The sequence below is a fragment of the Oncorhynchus tshawytscha genome, linkage group LG04 (assembly GCF_018296145.1).
Source record: "Oncorhynchus tshawytscha isolate Ot180627B linkage group LG04, Otsh_v2.0, whole genome shotgun sequence".
In the NCBI taxonomy this organism is placed as follows: Eukaryota; Metazoa; Chordata; class Actinopteri; order Salmoniformes; family Salmonidae; genus Oncorhynchus; species Oncorhynchus tshawytscha.
The window spans coordinates 32,689,079-32,710,340 of record NC_056432.1 but is presented as its reverse complement, the minus strand read 5'-3'; the positions used below and the strand labels follow the sequence as shown (position 1 = coordinate 32,710,340).

Below are 21,262 nucleotides of genomic sequence, written 5' to 3'. Positions count from 1 at the left end.
TAGTTGATGAATTTCAAGGAGAAAGGTGATAGTGATCAGTTGGCAAGTCACATAAAATAGGTGATCTTAATCAATGTTGCATGCAATGCCTCAATGTCTGATCATTTGTCTTACGCATAAGGATAATGAAATTGTAAGAGTGACACATTTTTCTACATGCTCACAATCTGCCATTGGATTTAAAAAAAAATGAATTGTGCACTTCAAGTTTTATTGAAACACTGTATGGAAAATGATAAAACTCTCTCTATAGGGTAAATCTCTCACAGGTCAAAAGTCATGATGCTAACAGTTGTGTGGCTGGCTATTGGACAGGACCTGCTGATAGAACACCCGTAGGTCAAGGCCATCTCTCTCTTACACACACACACATTCCATATCAAAGTTAAGTTGCGCGTGGTTGAACGTTATCGCTCTTGTTCATGGAGAAGGAGAGTAGGAATGTTGTGCGAGGTATAAAAACAGTGGTGGGAGCCCTGCTACAGCACAGCTTCACAGCAGCTGCCACACATAGCACCCTGCCCTACTGGAAACATATATGCCTGGACCACATCGCACAAAGGTAGGACACACACTGCACTACTCATCCTTCTCGTCTTCCTTTCTGTCTAAATGGAGGCAACATTTTCTGTCGTGCAGAAGGGCACAGATCTTTGTAAAAAAAAAAAAGGGAAAGTTGGACATGCCAATACTTCATCCTACGTAGATAGTATTATATAAGGGTAATGTTAAATAGTAACGTTATAAAGAAATAAACAATGGCCACTCTTTAAGGTGAGGTACTGATGACAGAACAGAACAAAATGTTGGTTATAATATAAATCTCACTGCAAATGAGAAGACTGTGTGACTTTCATTCACGCTTCTGAGCCTTTGTTTACATCATTTATTTCAAGTAGAATATTAATATGATAAAAGAAATGGAAAGCTTCAGAGCAAATGCACTGAAGCATGCATGTTTTGGTCCTTAGAACTTAGAACTGCATTCGAAGAGCAGTGTGAATGCAGCTTTTTATTGGTTGCCCACGTTGTCGAGGGACACCTGTGTTTGACTCAATGTGTGCATTCAAGAAGAAGTTGCATTCTTCACACTGCTCTTCACACTGCTCTTCACACTGCTCTTCAAACTGCTCTTCACACTGCTCTTCACACTGCTCTTCACACTGCTCTTCACACTGCTCTTCACACTGCTCTTCACACTGCTCTTCACACTGCTCTTCACACTGCTCTTCACACTGCTCTTCACACTGCTCTTCGAATGCAGTAGAGTTGCACCTCTTTCTTTCGTTTAGTTCACTGAGATGAATTTTTGAAAAGGGCACACTGTAAAAAGTGTTTTCAGCCAACTTTTTACAAATCAAGGCAACCACCTACAATACAATTTCTAGTTCACTTAACTTTTGTTGACAGAAAAGTTCTGCCAACATGCATTCTTAAGTTGTCTCAACAGTTGAGTAAACTGGAAATTATATTGCAGCTGGTTAACTTGATCTTTTTAAAACATTTTATTTCAAGTCCTCCCAATTTAACGATATAAGAATATCCTCAGCTAAACTATTTTAACTCCATGAACTCAAACCCAGTTCCAACGACTGTCCCCTTAGTCATTACGCCAAGAGATACGAAGATGGATTACCTATAAAATAGCTGTTTGCTCAATTATGGAAATATTTATGTTTTTGACAGATGGCTATTAAAAATAATTGGTTGAAAGCAGACAGTGGGTTCTTACAAATTTGCTCTGACTAACCACACACCAGATAAACAGGTAAAACAAACTCACTAATGGTTTGAACAAATCCACTTCACTTTTTGATATATCTGGGTTAATGCATCATATTTCAGCCTCTAAAATAAATGTTTAAGTTGTAAACTGGTTCCTGACATGTAAATTGATTTAAAAAATTAAGTTAAATACATCATGCAGAAAAGCACACATGGTAATATGTTAATGAGACACGTATTTAAGCCAACACAGTATTTTACGTTGCTGATCTCAGCAAACTGAACTCTCTTGTGTGATCAACTCAGCCATTTGTGGTGTTGTGGCAAACTTTCAGTTCAGTTTCACTATTTCAGTTCACTCAACATTGTTTTATTCATTAGGTTTGTGGAGTATTCCACACCAGCTCAACAACTTCCCATTTTGAAGTCCAGACAACTTAGATATTTAAGCTGAATTGACTTTTTAAATGTTGAATTTGTCTTACATTGCAGCACCTACACCAATTAGTGGTGTACACTAGTATTATATAATAATATTTTTTTAACATGACTTATCTTCTGTAGGATATTCCCAAGAATATCTCCAGTTTCTATAGTGCCTTAACGCAAGAACTTGCATCTGCATTCCAGTCAAAGGTAAGCCAGGCCATAGACGGGTCTTTGTGTGTCATAATCATGATGATAACATCAATCGAGAGCTCAAGTTCCACTGTGTCCACCTCACTAAGGACCTATCATGGTCCAAACACACCAACACATGAAGAGTGTACAACAACACCTCTTCCCCCTCTGGAGGCTGAACAGATTTGGCCTGGGCCCTCAGATCCTCAAAATATTCTACAGCTGCACCATTGAGAGCATCTTGACTGGCTGCATCACCGTGTGGTATGAAAACTGCTCAGCATCCGACTGCAAGGCGATAGAGAGGGTAGTGCGTACGGCCCAGTACATCACTGGGGCCGAACTCCTACCTGTATACCAGGCGGAGTAAGGCCCTAAAAAATGTCAAAGACTCCAACCACCCAAGTCATAGGCTCTCTCTGCTATCGCACAGCAAGTGGTCATGGAGTGCCAAGTCTGTGACCAAAAGGCACCTGAACAGCTTCTACCCCCAAGCCATAAGTGTGCTGAATGGTTAATCAGATGGCTACGCGGACAATTTTCTTTATCTTAACTGTATTACACTGACTCCCTTGCACTGGCTCTATGCACACACACTAGACTATATGCACACACTCACACATACTACACTTTACCTACATGCAATGTTCCCTATAAGCTGTATGTGTGTGAGGGTTCGCAGTAGCCTGAGACTGCCGAGCAGCTCCCAAGGACTGCCATGCAGAGCGTAGAGAATTATCAGCCCACTGAGAGAAGCACAGGATTGATCTTCAAGTTTTTCCTGTTAGTTAACACTATCAACATTTCCCTTTACTGTGACAATTGTGAGAGAATCAAGGCAATATTAGCCACTTTCAATACATCATATCGAAACAAAATGAACTATACAAGATATTTATTTGTAGGTAGAACCCAGGACTCTATTGGACTATATTGCTCACGACTCTGTTGCACACGAGACCGTATCCTACACAGACCATGCGGCACAGCCAATCAGAGCTGCAGTAGGCCAATATAGACCATTGACATACAATGCATTCGGAAAGTGTTCATACCCTATATAAGTTCCCACAGTTGACAGTGCATGTCAGAGCAAAAACCAAGCCGAGGTCAAAGGAATTGTCCATAGAGATCCGAGACAGGATTGTGTCGAGGCACAGATCTTGGGAAGGGTACCAAAACATTTCTGCACCGTTGAAGGTCCCCAAGAATACAGTGGCTTCCATCATTCTTAAATGAATGAAGTTTGGAACGTCCAAACTCTGACGGCAAACTGAGCAACGGGGGAGAAGGGCCTTGGTCAGGGAGGTCACCAATAACCCCATGGTCACTCTGACAGAGCTCCAGAGTTCCTCTGTGGAGATGGGAGAACTTTCCAGAAGGACAACCAACTCTGCAGCACTCCACCAATAAGACCTTCATGGTAGACTGGCCAGACGGAGCCACTCCTCAGTAAAAGGCACATGAAAGCCTGCTTGGAGGTTGCCAAAAGTCCCCTAAAGGACTCTGAGAAACACGATTCTCTGGTCTGATAAAACCAAGATTGAACTCTTTGGCCTGAATGCCAAGTGTCACATCTGGAGGAAACCTGGCACCACCCCTATGGTGAAGCATGGTGGTGGCAGCATCATGCTGTGGGGATGATTTTCAGTGGCAGGGACTGGGAGACTAGTCGGGATTGAGGGAAAGATGAACGGGGCAAAGTACAGAGAGATCCTTGATGAAAACCTGCTCCAGAGCGCTCAGGACCTGAGTAGGGTGAAGGGTTCCCTTCCAACAGGACAACAACCCTAAGCACACAATCAAACATGTCTGGAAAAACCTGAAAGTAGCTGTGCAGTGACGCTCCCCATCAAACATGACAGAGTTTGAGAGGATCTGCAGAGAAGAGTGGGAGAAACTCCCCAAATACAGGTGTGAAAAGTTTGTAGCAACATACCCAAGAAGACTTGAGTCTGTAATCGCTGTCAAAGGTGCTTCAACAAAGTACTGAGTATACGTTCTGAAAACTTATGTAAATGTGATATTTCCGTTTTTTATTTTTAATACATTTGCAAAAATGTCTAAAAACCTGTTATTGCTTTGACATTATGGGGTATTGTGTGTACAGTTGAAGTCGGAAGTTTTACATACACTTAAAATCAAATCAAATCAAACAAGACATTTGTGGAGTGGTTGAAAAACGAGTTTAAATGACTCCAATCTAAGTGTAAATCAAATCAAATCAAAATTTGATTTACACTTAGGTTGGAGTTATTTAAACTCGTTTTTTAACCACTCCACAAAAGTCTTGTTAACAAACTATAGTTTTGTCAAGTCGGTTAGGACATCTACTTTGTGCATGAAGTAATATTTCCAACAATTGTTTACAGACAGATTATTTCACTTTATCACAATTCCCGTGGTTCAGAAGTTTACATACACTAAGTTGACTGTGCCTTTAAACAGCTTGGAAAATTCCAGAAAAAGATGTCATGGCTTTAGAAGCTTCTGATAGGCTAATTGACGTCATTTGAGTCAATTGGAGGTGTACCTGTGGATGTATTTCACGGCCTACCTTCAAACTCAGTGCCTCTTTGATTGACATCATGGGAAAATCAAAAGAAATCAGCCAAGACCTCAGAAAAAAATTGTAGACCTCCACAAGTCTGGTTCATCCTTGGCAGCAATTTCCAAATGCCTGAAGTTACTACGTTCATCTGTACAAACAATAGTAAGCAAGTATAAATACCATGGGACCACGCAGCCGTCATACCGCTCAGGAAGGAGAAGCATTCTGTCTCCTAGAGATGAACGTACTTTTGTGCAAAAAGTGCAAATCAATCCCAGAACAACAGAAAAGGACCTTGTGAAGATGCTGGAGGAAACAGGTACAAAATTATCTATATCCACAGTAAAACGAGTCCTATCGACATTACCTGAAAGTCCATCCAGCAAGGAAGAAGCCACTGCTCCAAAACCGTCATAAAAAAGACAGACTACGGTTTGCAACTGCACATGGGGACAAAGATTTTACTTCTTGGAGAAATGTCCTCTGGTCTGATGAAACAAAAATATAACTGTTTGGCCATAATGACCATCGTTATGTATGGGGGAAAAAGGGGGAGGCTTGCAAGCCGAAGAACACCATCCCAACCGTGAAGCATGGGGGTGGCAGCATCATCTTGTGGGGGTGCTTTGCTGCACGACGGACTGGTGTACTTCTCAAAATAGATAGCATCATGAGGTAGGAAAATTATGTGGATATATTGAGGTCGCAAATGGGTCTTCCAAATGGACAATGACCCCAAGCATACTTCCAAAGTTGTGGCAAAATGGCTTAAGGACAACAAAGTCAAGGCATTGGAGTGGCCATCACAAAGCCCTGACCTCAATCCTATAGAACATTTGTGGGCAGAACTGAAAAAGTGTGCACGAGCAAGGAGGCCTACAAACCTGATTCAGTTGCACCAGCTCTGTCAGGAGGAATGGGCCAAAATTCACCCAACTTATTGTAGGAAGCTTGTGGACGGCTACCCAAAATATTTGAGTTCATTAGTATTTGGTAGCATTGCCTTTAAATTGTGTATGTAAACTTCTGATCCACTGGGAATATGATGAAAGAAATAAAAGCTGAAGTAAATCATTCTCTCTACTATTATTCTGACATTTCATGTTCTTAAAATAAAGTGGTTAATCCTAACTGACCTAAGACAGGGAATTTTTGCTAGAATTAAATGTCAGGAATTGTAAAAAACTGAGTTTAAATGTTTTTGGCTAAGGTGTATGTAAACATCCGACTTCAACTGTAGATAGATGAGGAACAAAAACAATTTAATCCATTTTAGAATAAGGCTGTAACGTAACAAAATGTGGAAAAAGTAAAGGTGTCTGAATTCTTTCCGAATGCTCTGTATATGACCATTGCCATGTATGGATGATCTGTGCCATTTAATTCAAACTGGACTGTGTTTACAGCTGTGGTCCTGAGTAGATGTGCTTGTTTTGGGATCAAAGCAAGAGCTGAATGTTGCCACTTATGCACATTTTGTTCATATCCTTTGCTAGTTAGTGAGTTATTAGCCCAGTTATAGATCATTTGTAGTCAGCAATAGGGGAGTGATTGCTTCCTACAAGAGTATAGCATGTGTACCTTTCTAGACATCGTTTTTAAAAAGCAAGTCAGGTAAAGAGCTTTTTTTGTCTTAAAGGGGCAGTGTTGTATTTTGAGACAGGCTTGAATAATCTAAGTAGCCAGTAGACAGAGGGTAACATAATTTGTCTGATTCTCTGTAACAATAGTATGGGAAGAATAATACTTTTTTTTGCATCAAACAACACAATAACATTTTCAGTCACCTCCTTGTCTGAGTGACAAGATGATAAACAGGTTAATATCAAGCCCTGCATGTTTTTTTCAAATGTCTCATTTAATGTAGCCATACATTTAACACCACACATTGGCTGCTACTGTAGGCTGAATGATAGAACAGCTATTTTCATGTTTCTCCATTTTTTTTTGATGGTAGGCCCCTTTGGTAGGCCTACATTATGATAAATTAGAAATTTGCTCATTGTGGAAAATAAATGAGAGAGAACATGTACAGCCAGTTTGCACTGTTCTGTGAAGGGAGTAGTACACAGCGTTGTACGAGATCTTCAGTTTGCTAGCAATTTCTCGCATGGAATAGCCTTCATTTCTCAGAATAAGAATAGAGTTTCAGAAGAAAGTTCTTTGTTTTTGGCCATTTTGAGCCTGTAATCTAACCCACAAATGCTGATGCTCCAGATACTCAACTAGTCTAAAGAAGGCCAGTTGTATTGCTTCTTTAATCAGAACAATAGTTTTCAGCTGTGCTAACATAATTGCAAAAGGGTTTTCTAATGATCAATTATCCTGATAAAATGATAAACTTGGATTAGCTAACACAACGTGCCATTGGAACACAGGAGTGATGGTTGCTGATAATGAGCCTATGTAGATATTCCATTAAAAATCAGCTGTTTCCAGCTACAATAGTCATTTACAACATTAACAATGTCTACACTGATCTGATCAATTTGATGTTATTTTAATGGACAAAAAAATGTGCTTTTCTTTCATAACAAGGACATTCCTAAGGGACCTCAAACTATTGAACGGTAGTGTACATACTGTATTACCTCTATTACCTCTATTACTTGGTATCCCGGCACATTGACTCAGTACTGCTACTTTTTGTATACTGCCTCCTTATTGTTTTACTATTTCCTTTTTTTATTCAGCAAATATTTGTCTTCCTTTTATCTCTGCACTGTTGAGAATGGGCTCATAAGTACGCATATCACTGTTTTATTTTTCCATTATTTCACCATTATTTCACTAATTCTTATTTTCAGTGATGGCCTAGGAACCGTGGGTTCACTGCCTTGTTCAGGGGCAGAACAACAGACTTTGTACCTTATCAGCTCGGTATTCGATCTTGCAACCTTTGCGGTTACTAGGTCAACCTTTGCGGTTACTAGGTCAACCTTTGCGGTTACTAGGTCAACCTTTGCGGTTACTAGGTCAACGCTCTAACTACTAGGCTACGCTGCCGACCTGTAAAGTCTGTAAAGTCTGTAAAGTGTTGTTATTAGGTGCAAATACAATTTTATTTTATTCGATTTTATTCACTTTGTGTGTGGTTTTTTAAGACATCACCAGGCTGCTCAGAGGGTTGTTTTTAGGAGATTATGCACAAAGCGCTAACTAAAACAAAATAATAGTAGCTATACCTACTAAAATGTTGATGAAGGAAAGAATGACAGAACAAGATAAAATAACAGGGTACACCATTATCAATAGAAAGAACTGTACATACACTGAACAAAAATGTAAATGCAACATGTAAAGTGTTGGTCCCATGCTTCAAGAGCTGAAATAAAAGATCTCAGAAATGTTCGATACGCACAAGAAGCTTATTTATCAAAAATGTTGTGCACAAATTTGTTAACATTTGTAGGGGAAAACTCATTCTGATTGGCTGAGCCTAGTTTCCCAGTGGGTGGGCCTGGCTCCCGAGTGGGTGGGCATATGCCCTCCCAGGTCCACCCATGGCTGCAACCCCTGCCCAGTCATGTGGAATCCATAGATTTGGACCTAATGAATTAATTTCAATTGACTGATTTCCTTTTATGAATTGTAACTCAAAATCTTTGAAATTGTTGCATGTTGCATTTATATTTTTTGTTCAGTATAATATTTGTACAATTTAACAACGTTGAACGTTTTCTATGTTGTGTCGAAGTAGTTGACACATGTATAGACTTGGCTCTTTGTCTGGGTCCAGCTTTACAGCAAGTTTAACTCTCTGTTCTTCTCCTCCACGCAGCAAGAGCAGCAGCCACTGATGGCCAACCCAGATCCAGAGGTGTCAGGGGGCGGGGAGCAGAAGGCGGCTCAGGGGGAAAACGCCGAGGCTGGGAAGTCTGCAGTCCACACCTGCCAACAGAAGGCCAAGGCCCGGCTGCTACTGTTACTGTCCTACATCTCAGGAGACATGGAGGTGTTTGCAGAGTGGATGAAAAGTAAGTATGGATTATATTTTAACATGGCACTTCTCCAAATAGGCTAAGTTTATCTTATATACAGTTAGTCAAAAACATTGACAAATCATTAAATAAAAACGTCACATCACTTAATATATACCTTGAGGTAGTGAATTCAACAGAATGCTTTTCCAGCAAAGAAAATACATCATTCGTCATTATCCAACACAGGGACAGACACTAGAACTCCATATTTTACTGTACAGTGTGTGGTTCTGACTCTATGTCCAATGGCAATGTCCATGAGCAGAGAAAACACGTCCAGACCGTCCCAAGCCCAGGACCGTCCCAAAAAGGACTGTGACAACACTGAAAAAGAAAGACATTCATAATCTTTAGACAATGCAGTAAGGTATACAATACAGCTCTGTTGAAATCTCTCTACAAATTGACAGCCTGCATAGGACCTGTGTTGGGGACTGTATGTACATGTTTCTGTGTGAGAATACAGAAACCTGCATACAATGACCAGATTATCTATAGCTTTGTGTGCGAAGAAACATATATCATATTTTTTCTATGAACATGACTCTCTTTTTCTCCCTCACCCGCTGCCCATCTCCATTCTCCCCCTCCAGAACAGTTCTTCCTGCTCCAGCTGCTAGACTGGGTTCTCCGTGGTGCTGCCCAGGTCATGTTTGTCAACAATCCTCTGAGTGGCCTAGTGATCTTTGCTGGGCTGATCCTGCAGAACCGCTGGTGGGCTCTCAACGGCTTCGTGGGCACACTCTTCGCCACCATCTCTGCCCTCATACTGCAACAGAGCAGGTGTGTGTGTGTGTGTGTCTGAGCGTGCGTGCACACGTGCGTATGCAATCTCTGACTGTGTGTGTGTCTGTCTCTCTTTTAGGGGTGCGATTGCAGCGGGGCTGTATGGTTACAATGGGATCTTGGTGGGGCTGCTGATGGCTGTGTTCTCTAACGCTGGAGACTGGTACTGGTGGCTCCTACTGCCCAACATCGTCATGTCTATGACCTGGTGAGTTAGATTGTGCCACCAGATACCCATCAGATGAGCTGATAACCACTGTCTCATGGGGTTTTGCACGTGAATCAAACATGTGAATAATGTAATCTTTTCAGTACCAGGAAAAGATGGCTATCTGGCCCATTAAGATCAGAATCACATCATGACGTCAAACTGACCCACTTTTTTTGCCTCTATTATTTCTAGCTTTATTCATGTCTGCCTCTATCACATCATCGGGTCAAAAGGACATTCCTGACTTTCTTTCTACCTTGTCTAACCCACTTTCACTAATGTCAGTTATTATAGCATGTCTTACTGGCACATATCGAGCCAGAATCTGCAGTGCACTAATAGACTTGTGACAATCACCATTTCTCAGAACGGACAGGGAAATAACTTTCCCCCACATGGTAAAAACCAGATTTGACGATGCTTGACTAGATTTGACCTCGACTGTGACTGTGACTTGTGACTACTGGAGAGATTAGAGGTTATTATGTATCATTGTGGTTGAGCAGCATACATTAACTTCCTCTCCTCCAGCCCTATAGTGTCCAGTGCGTTGGCGTCCATTAACAGTCGTTGGGACCTGCCAGTGTTCACTCTTCCCTTCAACATCCTGGTTTGTCTCCACATGGTGGCTACTGGCCACTACAACCACCACTTCCCCCAAGTCCTCATCCAGCCGCGCACAGAACTAGCCAACATCACCTGGGCTGAGGTCAACGTAGCTAAGGTAATAAACAAAGCAGGGTGTTGTGTGTTTCTGCATGTTGTGTGGTTCAGGTGTATTCTAGAAACTTCCAGGCTGAGTCATTCAGTAGCTCTAGGAATCCCATCTATCTGGAAAGGCCACATGCAAGAAATAGTTCACATACTGAGATTTTTATTTTACTTCATTAGGCAGTAAGTCAGTTAAGAGCAGATTCTCCTTTTCAATGACGGCCTAGGAACAGTGGGTTAACTGCCTTGTTCAGGGGCAGAACGACAGATTTGTACCTTGTCAGCTCAGGGATTTGAACTTGCAACCTTTCGGTTCCTAGTCCAACGCTCTAACCACTAGGCTATGCTGCTGGTGTAGGTTAGAGGTTTTGTCCGACTCTTTGTCCGAGAACTTTTCAAAATGACAAAAAATATGGATACATTCTTGTGCATGTGTTGAGGGTTTCAACCATCATACTATTTTTGTCCAATTCTGATTTCTATGTGAGTCAGAAGGTGTGTTTGTGTCACTCAGATCATCTGTGGTATGGTGCCTGTGGGTTTTGATGACGTGATTGCCCCTGGCCACACATGCATGCACACACACACGCGAGTCTGATCATCTCTCTGTCTCTCTCCTCAGCTGTTCACAGCAGTGCCAGTAGGTATAGGCCAGGTGTATGGGTGTGATAACCCCTGGACAGGAGGAATCTTCATGGTCGCTCTCTTCATTTCCTCTCCCATCACCTGTGCTCACGCTACCATTGGATCCGCAGTCGGCATGGTCTCAGGTAGACACACACACGTACATAACCACCAGACTACACACAACACGAGTATTCCAGATTAGGTATTTGAAGTGGACAGTATCGTACAGCTGAGTGAATTCCAGTGTGGGCTCTTTTCCTGAAGGTCTGGCCCTGGCAGCTCCATTTGAGGCGATCTACTTTGGTCTGTGGGGGTATAACTGTGTTCTAGCTTGCATCGCTATTGGAGGGATGTTCTACGCTCTCACCTGGCAGGTACACCTGCTGGCAATCACCTGTGGTGAGTTCACACTGTGATGCCAACTGGGGACCTCTTGTCTCTGTGTCACATGACTGGTTAAAGGCCTTAACGGTTTGGATGGGTGGTGCTGTAGCAATATGACTGAATTTGACTGCCTTTTCTTCACCAGCTTTCTTCTGTGCATATCTGGGCTCAGCCATCGCTAATGTCATGTCCACAGTAAGTACAATGTTATGAGAATATGGCAGTCATGCTGTTATCAAAACAGTAGCCTAATTTCATTCACACAATGTGGGGCACATAAACACATTTTGAAAACACACTAAGACCACATTCAACTAACTATATAAGGCTAAGAGCAAACAAGAAAATGCTCATTCAGAGGTGGCGCTCTTCGTGGCCAGGGATTGTAATGCAGGAAAACTTAAATCCGTTTTACCTCATTTCTACCAGCATGTAACATGTGCAACCAGATGGAAAAAACTCTACACCACCTTTACTTTGACACAGAGACTCATACAAAGCTCTCCCTCGCCCTCCATTTGACAAATCTGACCACAATTCTAAATGACTACCAACCTGTGGCACTCACGTCTGTAGCAATGAAATGCTTTGAAAGGCTGGTCATGGCTCACATCAACACCAGCATGCCAGAAACCCACTCCAATTCACATACCACCCAATAGATCCACAGATGACGCAATCTCTATTGCACTCCACACTGCCCTTTCCCACCTGGACAAATGGAACACCTATGTGAAAATGCTATTCATTGACTACAGCTCAGCATTCAACACCATAGTGCCCTCAAAACTCATTACTAAGCTAAGGACCCTGGGACTAAACACCTCCATCTGCAACTGGATCCTGGACTTCCTGACGGGCCGCCCCCATGTGGTAAAGGTAGGCAACAATACATCTGCCACGCTAATCCTCAACACGGGGGCCCCTCAGGGGTGCGTGCTTAGTCTCCTCCTATACTCCCTGTTCACCCACAACTGTGTGGCCAAGCAAAACCCCAACACCATCAGTAAGGTTGCCGACGACACAACGGTGGTAGGCCTGATCATCAACTATGATGAGACAGCCTATAGGGAGGAGGTCAGAGACCTGACAGTGTGGTGCCAGGACAACAAACTCTCCCTCAACATGATCAAGACAAAGGAGATGATTTTGGACTACAGGAAAAGGAAGGCCATTCACATCAACAGGGCTGTAGTGGAGCAGGTCGAGAGCTTCAAGTTCTTTGGTGTCCACATAACCAACAAACTAACATGGTACAACACACCAAGACAGGTGTGAAGAGGGCACGACAATGTCTATTCCCCCTCAGGAGACAGAAAATATTTGGCATGGGTCCTCAGATCTTCAAAAAGTTCTACAGCTGCACCATCGAGAGCATCCTGACTGATTGAAAAGCCGTCTGGTATGGCAACTGCTCGATATCTGACTGTAAGGCACTACAGAGGGTCGTACATTTGGCCCAGTACATTTTCTTAACTCTTGTAAGTAAGTGTTTCACGGCAAGGTCTACACCAGTTGTATTCAGCGCATGTGACAAATAAAAATGTAAATCTCTGAAATCTGACTCTCTCTCGCTCCCTCTCTTTGTTCAGTTTGGCCTGCCAGCCTGCACCTGGCCCTTCTGTCTCTCCGCCCTCACCTTCCTTCTGTTTACCACGGAAACCAACACCATATTCAAGCTGCCGCTGGCTAACGTGGCCTACCCAGAGAGGAACCTGCGCTTCTTCTGGAAGCTCCGAAAGAAGGAGAAGCTGGAGAGAGAGGAGAAGGAAAGAGATGAGGAAAAGTGGAGGGCAAAGGAGCAGGAGCTGCTAGGTAACGATAAAGAGGTGCTGAGGATGGAGAGAATGGATGGCAAAGAGAAGGGTGATGGGATGGAAGGCAAGCAGATTAATAAAATGATGATTCGGGAGGAAGAGATGATAGAGGTGGCCTTGGGTGAAGTGAGCAGCATGGCAAAAAATGTCTGAGCTCATCAACAGACTCCAGATGTTTTATTATGTACATAGAGTAGCAGAGACTCAGGTGATGAAGGACAGATGGGTGTGTGTGTTTGTAGACGGTGTCTGAAGTGTTCGTTTTAGCGTTATACATACTGTATGTAACTTATCTTATTGTTTATTACTTCTGAAAAATGCCCAAAGCTCAGGTAACTAGCCCTCAGGTAACTAGCCCTCAGGTAACTAGCCCTCAGGTAACTAGCCCTCAGGTAACTAGCCCTCAGGTAACTAGCCCTCAGGTAACTAGCCCTCAGGTAACTAGCCCTCAGGTAACTAGCACTCAGGTAACTAGCACTCAGGTAGGGCTACAGTAGGTCATTCCGGTGTATGGTATTATATCTAACTTTGCTATACAGTGGATATTACCACAGTTATGTACTTTCATACTTACTTAGTTTGAGTTCTAATAAAAGTCTATTTTTCTAACAAAAGCTCAGGGTAGTTGCTCTTTGAAAATGCCACCATCATATGTATCTTCGAGTAGTCACGTGACACACACACATACCAATCCTCATACACACAGTGGCACACACCACCCTCAGACACACACTACCCATATAGTGGTATGCACTGTAAGAATGTATGGAGGTCAAGCCCATTGGCACACATACAATGGGTTTGACTTCACAGACCCGTATAATGGTATCAGGTAGCACATTCTCAACATGCCATTACATAATGCATAATTACTGTAGTTAATGTACTAGAAGATTATTATTGAATGGTCAATTGGATAAGAGCTAGGGTACAGCAGGGAAGTTGCAGTTCACCAGTTCAAATACTCTTAATTTAATAATAGGCCCCTTTTTTCTCAATTTCAGCCTGAATGACGTGCCCAAAGTAAACTGCCTGTTGTTGCTCAGGCCCTGAAGCCAGGATATGCATATAATTGGTACCATTGGAAAGAAAACACTTTGCAATTTGTAGAAATTCCGAAGAAAAACCAACCAGAATAGTTTTTTTTTTTGAGAGCCCATGCTCTTACAATGGAAAGTATAGGGGCATCTGAATTCTAACTCCCAGGGTGCAATTCCTATAGCTTCCACAGGGTGTCAGCAGTCTATGCTCAAGGTTTCAGGCTTGTAACTTCCAAAACGAATAAGAAATATGAGTTTTAGTACAGGGACACAGTCTTGGAAATTTGTGTATGCGTGCACGATGAATACAGAATGCACCTGCTAAGATCGGTTTCCTATTGAACATACTTCTTTCCGTAAGACATATTATAGTTTGTTTACATTTTAGGGTATCTGAGGAGTAAATAGAAACGTATTTTGACTTGTTGAAACAAAGTTTAGGGGTAGATTTTCAGATTCCTTTCTCTGCATGTTGAACGAGTGGATTACTCAAATCGATGGCGCCAACTAAACTGACTTTTTGGGATATAAAGAAGGATTTTATCTAACAAAACGACACTACATGTTATAGCTGGGACCCTTTGGATGACAAGATTTTTCAGAGGGAAGATTTTCAAAAAGTAAGTGAATATTTCATCACTATTCTGAATTTATTAAACCTGTGCCGGTGGTAAAATATTTTGATGTGGGGCGCCGTCCTCAAACAATCGCATGGCATGCTTTTGCTGTAATGGCTACTGTAAATCGGACAGTGCAGTTATATTAACAAAAATGTAAGCTTTCACCCAATATAAGACACTTGTATGTACCTAAATGTTTAATATCCATAATACATTTTTCTGATTATTTATTTGAATTGCACGCCCTCCAGTTTCACTGGAAGTTGTCCCGCTAGCTGGACGCCTAGCCCTAAGATGTTGGGTACATAACATGTAGGGTTAAGGTAGCCTAGCAGTTAAGAGCGTTGAGCCAGTAACCAAAAGGCCACTGGTTTGAATTCCGAGCCTGCAAGGTGGAACAATCTTCCTTTCTGCTCGAGCATGTCAATTAAGGCAGTCCCCCGCAGCTCTCTGATTGAAAGGGGTTGGGTTGAGACACATTTCGGTTGAATGCATTCAGTTGTGTATGAAAATGTCATGTTTTAAAATTTGGTGACCCAACACTGGTGGAAAAGTCCTGACCTGTAAGCATTCTTCCAGTGCTATCAAGGGTGGCTGATCATCTGACTGATCATCTCAATCAGGGCAACTCCATATATCAAATGCAATTTGGATTCAGAACTAACCATTCTACCGAAACAGCCAATTGCCATTTTCTGGAGTGTATTAAATCTAAACTGGATATAAGTGGTGAAGTCGGCGATGTCTTTTTGGATGGCATTTGATACTGTGAATCACGAGGTCCTGTTATCCAAACTATCCTCCCTTCATGTGTCCACGGAAGCCATTAGTTGGATGTATTCCTATCTGAATAATAGAAGCCAAAGGGTTCGTCTGGGGGACACTCAGTCAGACTCTATTTACTATAACATTGGGGTCCCACAAGGGTCAATATTAGGCACCCTTCTGTTTACTATCTATATAAACAATTTCCCACTTGCTTGCCCACAAGTGAACATGCAGATGATACAGTCCTGTGCGTACACTCAAAAAACAAACAAGTAAACAAGTTAACTGAAGAAATGATACAGGTTTCTAAATGGATGACTGATTCTTGCCTGCATTTAAATATTGACAAGACTGTTTGTATGTACTTGTTTAAGAAAACCATTCATTCTTCCCAAAGAGCTGTTCTAGTCATTAGGGAGAATCTGAAAGTTGTGTCTATCTTCTGGTATCTCGGCGTCATTTTGGACTCCATGTCACATTCTGACCTTGGTTCTTTTGTTATGTCTTTGTTTTAGTATGGTCAGGGCGTGAGTTGGGTGGGTTGTCTATGTTTGTTTTTCTATGAGTTGGTATTTCTGTGTTTGGCCTGGTATGGTTCTCAATCAGAGGCAGCTGTCAATCATTGTCCCTGATTGAGAATCATACTTAGGCAGCCTGTTTTCACCCTTGATTTGTGGGTGATGATATTTTCTGTTTAGTGTGTTTTGCACCTGACGGAGCTGTTTCGGTTGTGCTTTTTGTTTCTTTGTTTGATAGTGTTCAGTTTAAATAAATAACATGAAGTACCACGCTGCTCTTTGGTCCTCACCTTCTTCCACCGACAGCCGTTACACTCCAACTTGACATTTAAGAAACGAGTAAAGAAGGCGGTTAACAGCTTCAAGTTCGGATTATCCAGCTTGAGGTTTATAAGACCTTATCTTCCCCTGGAGGCCGCCAAACTATATATGCATGCTAGATCTCACATCTGAGATATTGCCTCACATGCTGGTCACAAGCAAGAGCTACTATTCTGAAACCAATTGAATAAAACTCTACAAACACTTACGATTTCTGATAATAAATCAAACCATTACCACCATTGTCACATCTTTCACAAACATAAGTTATTCAATCTGGACAGCTTTAAGCAGTATGTAGATGCACGTCTTTTCTTTCAGATCCTGCATGGCCTTGCCCCTCCACCTCTACAATATTTTGACATATCATGCTCAAGGAAAGCACCTCCAGGTTAACAACGGCAGTAACTGCTTTGTCCATTTTTGACACAGTAAACTCGGTCAATCGGCCTTCTCAAATCAAATCACATTTATTTGTCACATACACATGGTTAGCAGATGTTAATGTGAGTGTAGCGAAATGCTTGTGCTTCTAGTTCCGACAATGCAGTAATAACCAACAAGTAATCTAAACTAACAATTCCAAAACTACTACCTTATAGACACAAGTGTAAAGGGATAAAGAATATGTACATAAAGATATATGAATGAGTGATGGTACAGAACAGCATAGGCAAGATGCAGTAGATGGTATCGAGTACAGTATATACATATCAAATCAAATCAAATTTTATTTGTCACATACACATGGTTAGCAGATGTTAATGCGAGTGTAGCGAAATGCTTGTGCTTCTAGTTCCGACAATGCAGTAATAACCAACAAGTAATCTAACTAACAATTCCAAAACTACTGTCTTATACACAGTGTAAGGGGATAAAGAATATATACATAAGGATATATGAATGAGTGATGGTACAGAGCATATGAGATGAGTAATGTAGGGTATGTAAACAAAGTGACATAATTTAAAGTGGCTAGTGATACATGTATTACATAAAGATGCAGTAGATGATATAGGGTACAGTATATACATATAAATATGAGATGAGTAATGTAGGGTAAGTAAACATTATATTAAGTAGCATTGTTTAAAGTGGCTATTCCCATTATTAAAGTGGCTGGAGTTGAGTCAGTGTGTTGGCAGCAGCCACTCAATGTTAGTGGTGGCTGTTTAACAGTCTGATGGCCTTGAGATAGAAGCTGTTTTTCAGTCTCTCGGTCCCTGCTTTGATGCACCTGTACTGACCTCGCCTTCTGGATGATAGCGGGGTGAACAGGCAGTGGCTCGGGTGGTTGATGTCCTTGATGATCTTTATGGCCTTCCTGTGACATCGGGTGGTGTAGGTGTCCTGGAGGGCAGGTAGTTTGCCCCCGGTGATGCGTTGTGCAGACCTCACTACCCTCTGGAGAGCCTTACGGTTGAGGGCGGTGCAGTTGCCATACCAGGCGGTGATACAGCCCGCCAGGATGCTCTCTATTGTGAATCTGTAGAAGTTTGTGAGTGCTTTTGGTGACAAGCCAAATTTCTTCAGCCTCCTGAGGTTGAAGAGGCGCTGCTGCGCCTTCTTCACGATGCTGTCTGTGTGGGTGGACCAATTAAGTTTGTCCGTGATGTGTACGCCGAGGAACTTAAAACTTACTACCCTCTCCAGTACTGTCCCATCGATGTGGATAGGGGGGTGCTCCCTCTGCTGTTTCCTGAAGTCCACAATCATCTCCTTTGTTTTGTTGACGTTGAGTGTGAGGTTATTTTCCTGACACCACACTCCAAGGGCCCTCACCTCCTCCCTGTAGGCCGTCTCGTCGTTGTTGGTAATCAAGCCTACTACTGTGGTGTCGTCCGCAAACTTGATGATTGAGTTGGAGGCATGCATGGCCACGCAGTCATGGGTGAACAAGGAGTACAGGAGAGGGCTCAGAACGCACCCTTGTGGGGCCCCAGTGTTGAGGATCAGTGGGGTCAGCGGGGTGCAAATGAGCTTTTGGCTATCCCAGGCACATTTACACATTTACATTTACATGGATGTTGCATTATTGTAATATTGATGTTGATTAATGTTCACTCTTCCTATAAATAAATACAGTGTCTTCGGACAGTATTCAGACCCCTTGACCTTTTCCACATTTTGTTGTGCTACAGCCTTATTCTAAAATTGATTAATTAAAAATCCTCAGCAATCTACACACAATACCCCATAATGACAAAGCGAAAAACAGGTTTTTAGAAATGTTTAAAAGAAAAGGCAGAAATATTCAGAACCTTTGCTATGAGATGTTTCTACAACTTAATTGGAGTACACCTGTGGTAAATTCCATTGATTGGACATGATTTGGAAAGGCACACACCTGTCTATATAGAGGATATATAAGGTCCCACAGTTGACAGTGCATGTCAGAGCAAAAACCAAACCCTGAGGTTCAAGGAATTGTCCGTAGCGCTCGGAGACAGGATTGTGTCGAGGCATAGATCTGGGGACGGGTACAAAAATATTTCTGCAGCATTGAAGGTCCCCAAGAACACAGTGGCCTCCATCATTCTTAAATGCTGGCCTAGAGCTGGCCTGCCCGGCCAAACTGACCAATCGGGGGAGAAGGGCATTGGTCAGAGAGTTGACCAAGAACCCAATGGTCACTCCGACAGAGCTCTAGAGTTTCTCTGTGGAGATGGGAGAACCTTCCAGAAGGACAACCATCTCTGCAGCACTCCACCAATCAGGCCTTTATGGTAGAGTGGCCAGAAGGAAGCCACTCTTCAGTAAAAGGCACATGACAGCTCGCTTGGAGTTTGCCAGAAGGTACCTAAAGACTCTCAGACCATGAGAAACAAGATTATCTGGTCTGATGAAACCAAGATTAAACTCTTTGGCCTGAATGCCAAGCGTCACATCTGGAGGAAACCTGGCACCAACCCTACGGTGAAGCATGGTGGTGGCAGCATCATACTGTGGGGGTGTTTTTCAGCGGCAGGGACTGGGAGACTAGTCAGGATCGAGGCAAAGATGAACGGAGCAAAGTAGAGAGAGAGATCCTTGATGAAAACCTGCTCCAGATTGCTCAGGATCTCAGACTGTGGCGAAGGTTCACCTTCCAACAGGATAACGACCCTAAGCACACAGCCAAGACAATGCAGGAGTGATTTCGGGACAAGTCTCTGAATGTCATTGAGTGGCCCAGCCAGAGCTCGGATTTGAACCCGATTTTAGCATCTTTGGAAAGACCTGAAAATAGCTGTGCAGCAACGCTCCCATCCAACCTGACAGATCTTGAGAGGATCTGCAGAGAAGAATGGTAGAACCTACCCATATACAGGTGTGCCAAGCTAGTAGCGTCATACCAAAAATACAAGGCTGTAATCGCTGCTAAAAGTGCATCAACAAAGTACTGAGTAAAGGATCTGAATACTTATGTAAATGTGATGTTATTTGTAATAAATTAGCAAAAATGTAAAAACATGTTTTTAGATGTGTGTAGATTGAGGGGGGAAAAGACTATTTAAATACATTTGAGTATGGCTGTAACCTAATAAAATGTGGAAAAACTCAAGGGGTCTGAATAACTTCCAAAGGCACTGTAAACACATGTCTGTCGTTACATGTAACTTTAATTCAATGAAATCTAAATGCCACCCATTTATATCATTACAAATACAATTATGTAGTTACCATGTACAGCCGAGTAATGTTACTTTGGGGCCAACTTTAAGTAGTGTTTTTACTTTCTGTGGATATACACAGAACCACCCTTTGTCCCCAGAACGACCTGAATTATTTGGGGCATGGAAACGTTATTCAACTGGTATTAGGGGGCCTAACGTGTGCCAGGAAAACAATCCCCACTCTGTTGACACCAGGCAGGATGGGGCCATAGACTCATACTGCTTATGTCAAATGCTGACTCTGCCATCAGAATGACGCAAAAGGAACCAGATTTCGTTGGACCAGGCAATGTTTTTCCACTCAATTGCCTAGTGTTGGCGATCGTGTGCCAACTGGAGCTGCTTGTTCTTAGCTGATGGGAGTGGAACCCGCCGTGGTGTCCTGCAATAGCCCATCCGTGACAAGGATCGATGAGTTGTGCGTTCCCGAGATGCCGTTTTGCGCAGTTATTTTCCTGTTTGTGGCCTGCCTGTTAGCTTGCACAATTCTTGCCATTCTCCTTCGACCTCTCATCGAACTGTTTTCACCCACAACTGCCGCTGACTGGATGTTTTGTTTTTGTCGCACCATTCTCAGTAAACCCTAGACACTATCGTGCGTGAAAAGGAGGCTGGCCGTTTCTGTGAACGGCGCGCATGGCACCAATGATAATACCACGCTCAAAGCCGCGTAGAATGGGCAAAACGAGTAACCTAACGTTCAAAAGAACAGTAACAATGCCTCAATGCCTGCTTTATATAGCAACCCATTGCTCTGTAGGAGCGAACCATTTTCGTGAACGGGGTGGTGAATTATTTTTTACACAGCCCCATTTCCAGTGTATGACAGGAATTGATTGAGTTTATTTTTACAGGGACAGTGCACATTAATCAAACGTTTCAGTACATGTGCCAGTTTTAGCTACCCGGCTAATTTTTAACTG

The 21,262-nt window shown here is 42.5% G+C and overlaps 1 protein-coding gene across 7 annotated transcripts; it reads left to right on the top strand.

Moving 5' to 3' along the window:
- Positions 1-407: 407 nt before the first annotated feature.
- slc14a2 (solute carrier family 14 member 2) lies at positions 408-19,960 on the top strand. 7 transcript variants are annotated; one of them, XR_002953242.2, is made up of 11 exons: positions 408-562; positions 2,290-2,361; positions 8,679-8,874; positions 9,474-9,663; positions 9,746-9,874; positions 10,409-10,601; positions 11,211-11,358; positions 11,480-11,614; positions 11,745-11,794; positions 13,192-13,748; positions 13,779-14,030. XR_002953242.2 is itself a non-coding variant. In XM_024417716.2 (11 exons), exons 1-11 carry the CDS (start codon positions 539-541, stop codon positions 19,873-19,875), a joined length of 1,377 nt encoding a protein of 458 aa, XP_024273484.1. In that variant the 5' UTR covers positions 408-538; the 3' UTR covers positions 19,876-19,960. The 7 variants fall into 7 exon arrangements, 6 of the variants coding, with proteins under 6 accessions (XP_024273484.1, XP_024273482.1, XP_024273480.1 ...); XM_024417716.2 differs by lacking the exon at positions 13,779-14,030 and adding an exon at positions 19,859-19,960 and having other exon boundaries at positions 13,192-13,414; XM_024417714.2 differs by lacking the exon at positions 13,779-14,030 and adding an exon at positions 19,863-19,959 and having other exon boundaries at positions 13,192-13,414.
- Positions 19,961-21,262: the final 1,302 nt, after the last annotated feature.

What these genes read in the sequence shown, in the direction of transcription:
- slc14a2 (XM_024417712.2), top strand. Translation starts at nt 539, where the DNA reads ATGCCTGGACCACATCGCACAAAG. An exon ending in GTTTGCAGAGTGGATGAAAA is followed by an intron (nt 8,875 to 9,473) that starts GTAAGTATGGAT and finishes CTCCCCCTCCAG; the next exon opens with AACAGTTCTTCCTGCTCCAG. An exon ending in CGCAGTCGGCATGGTCTCAG is followed by an intron (nt 11,359 to 11,479) that starts GTAGACACACAC and finishes CTTTTCCTGAAG; the next exon opens with GTCTGGCCCTGGCAGCTCCA.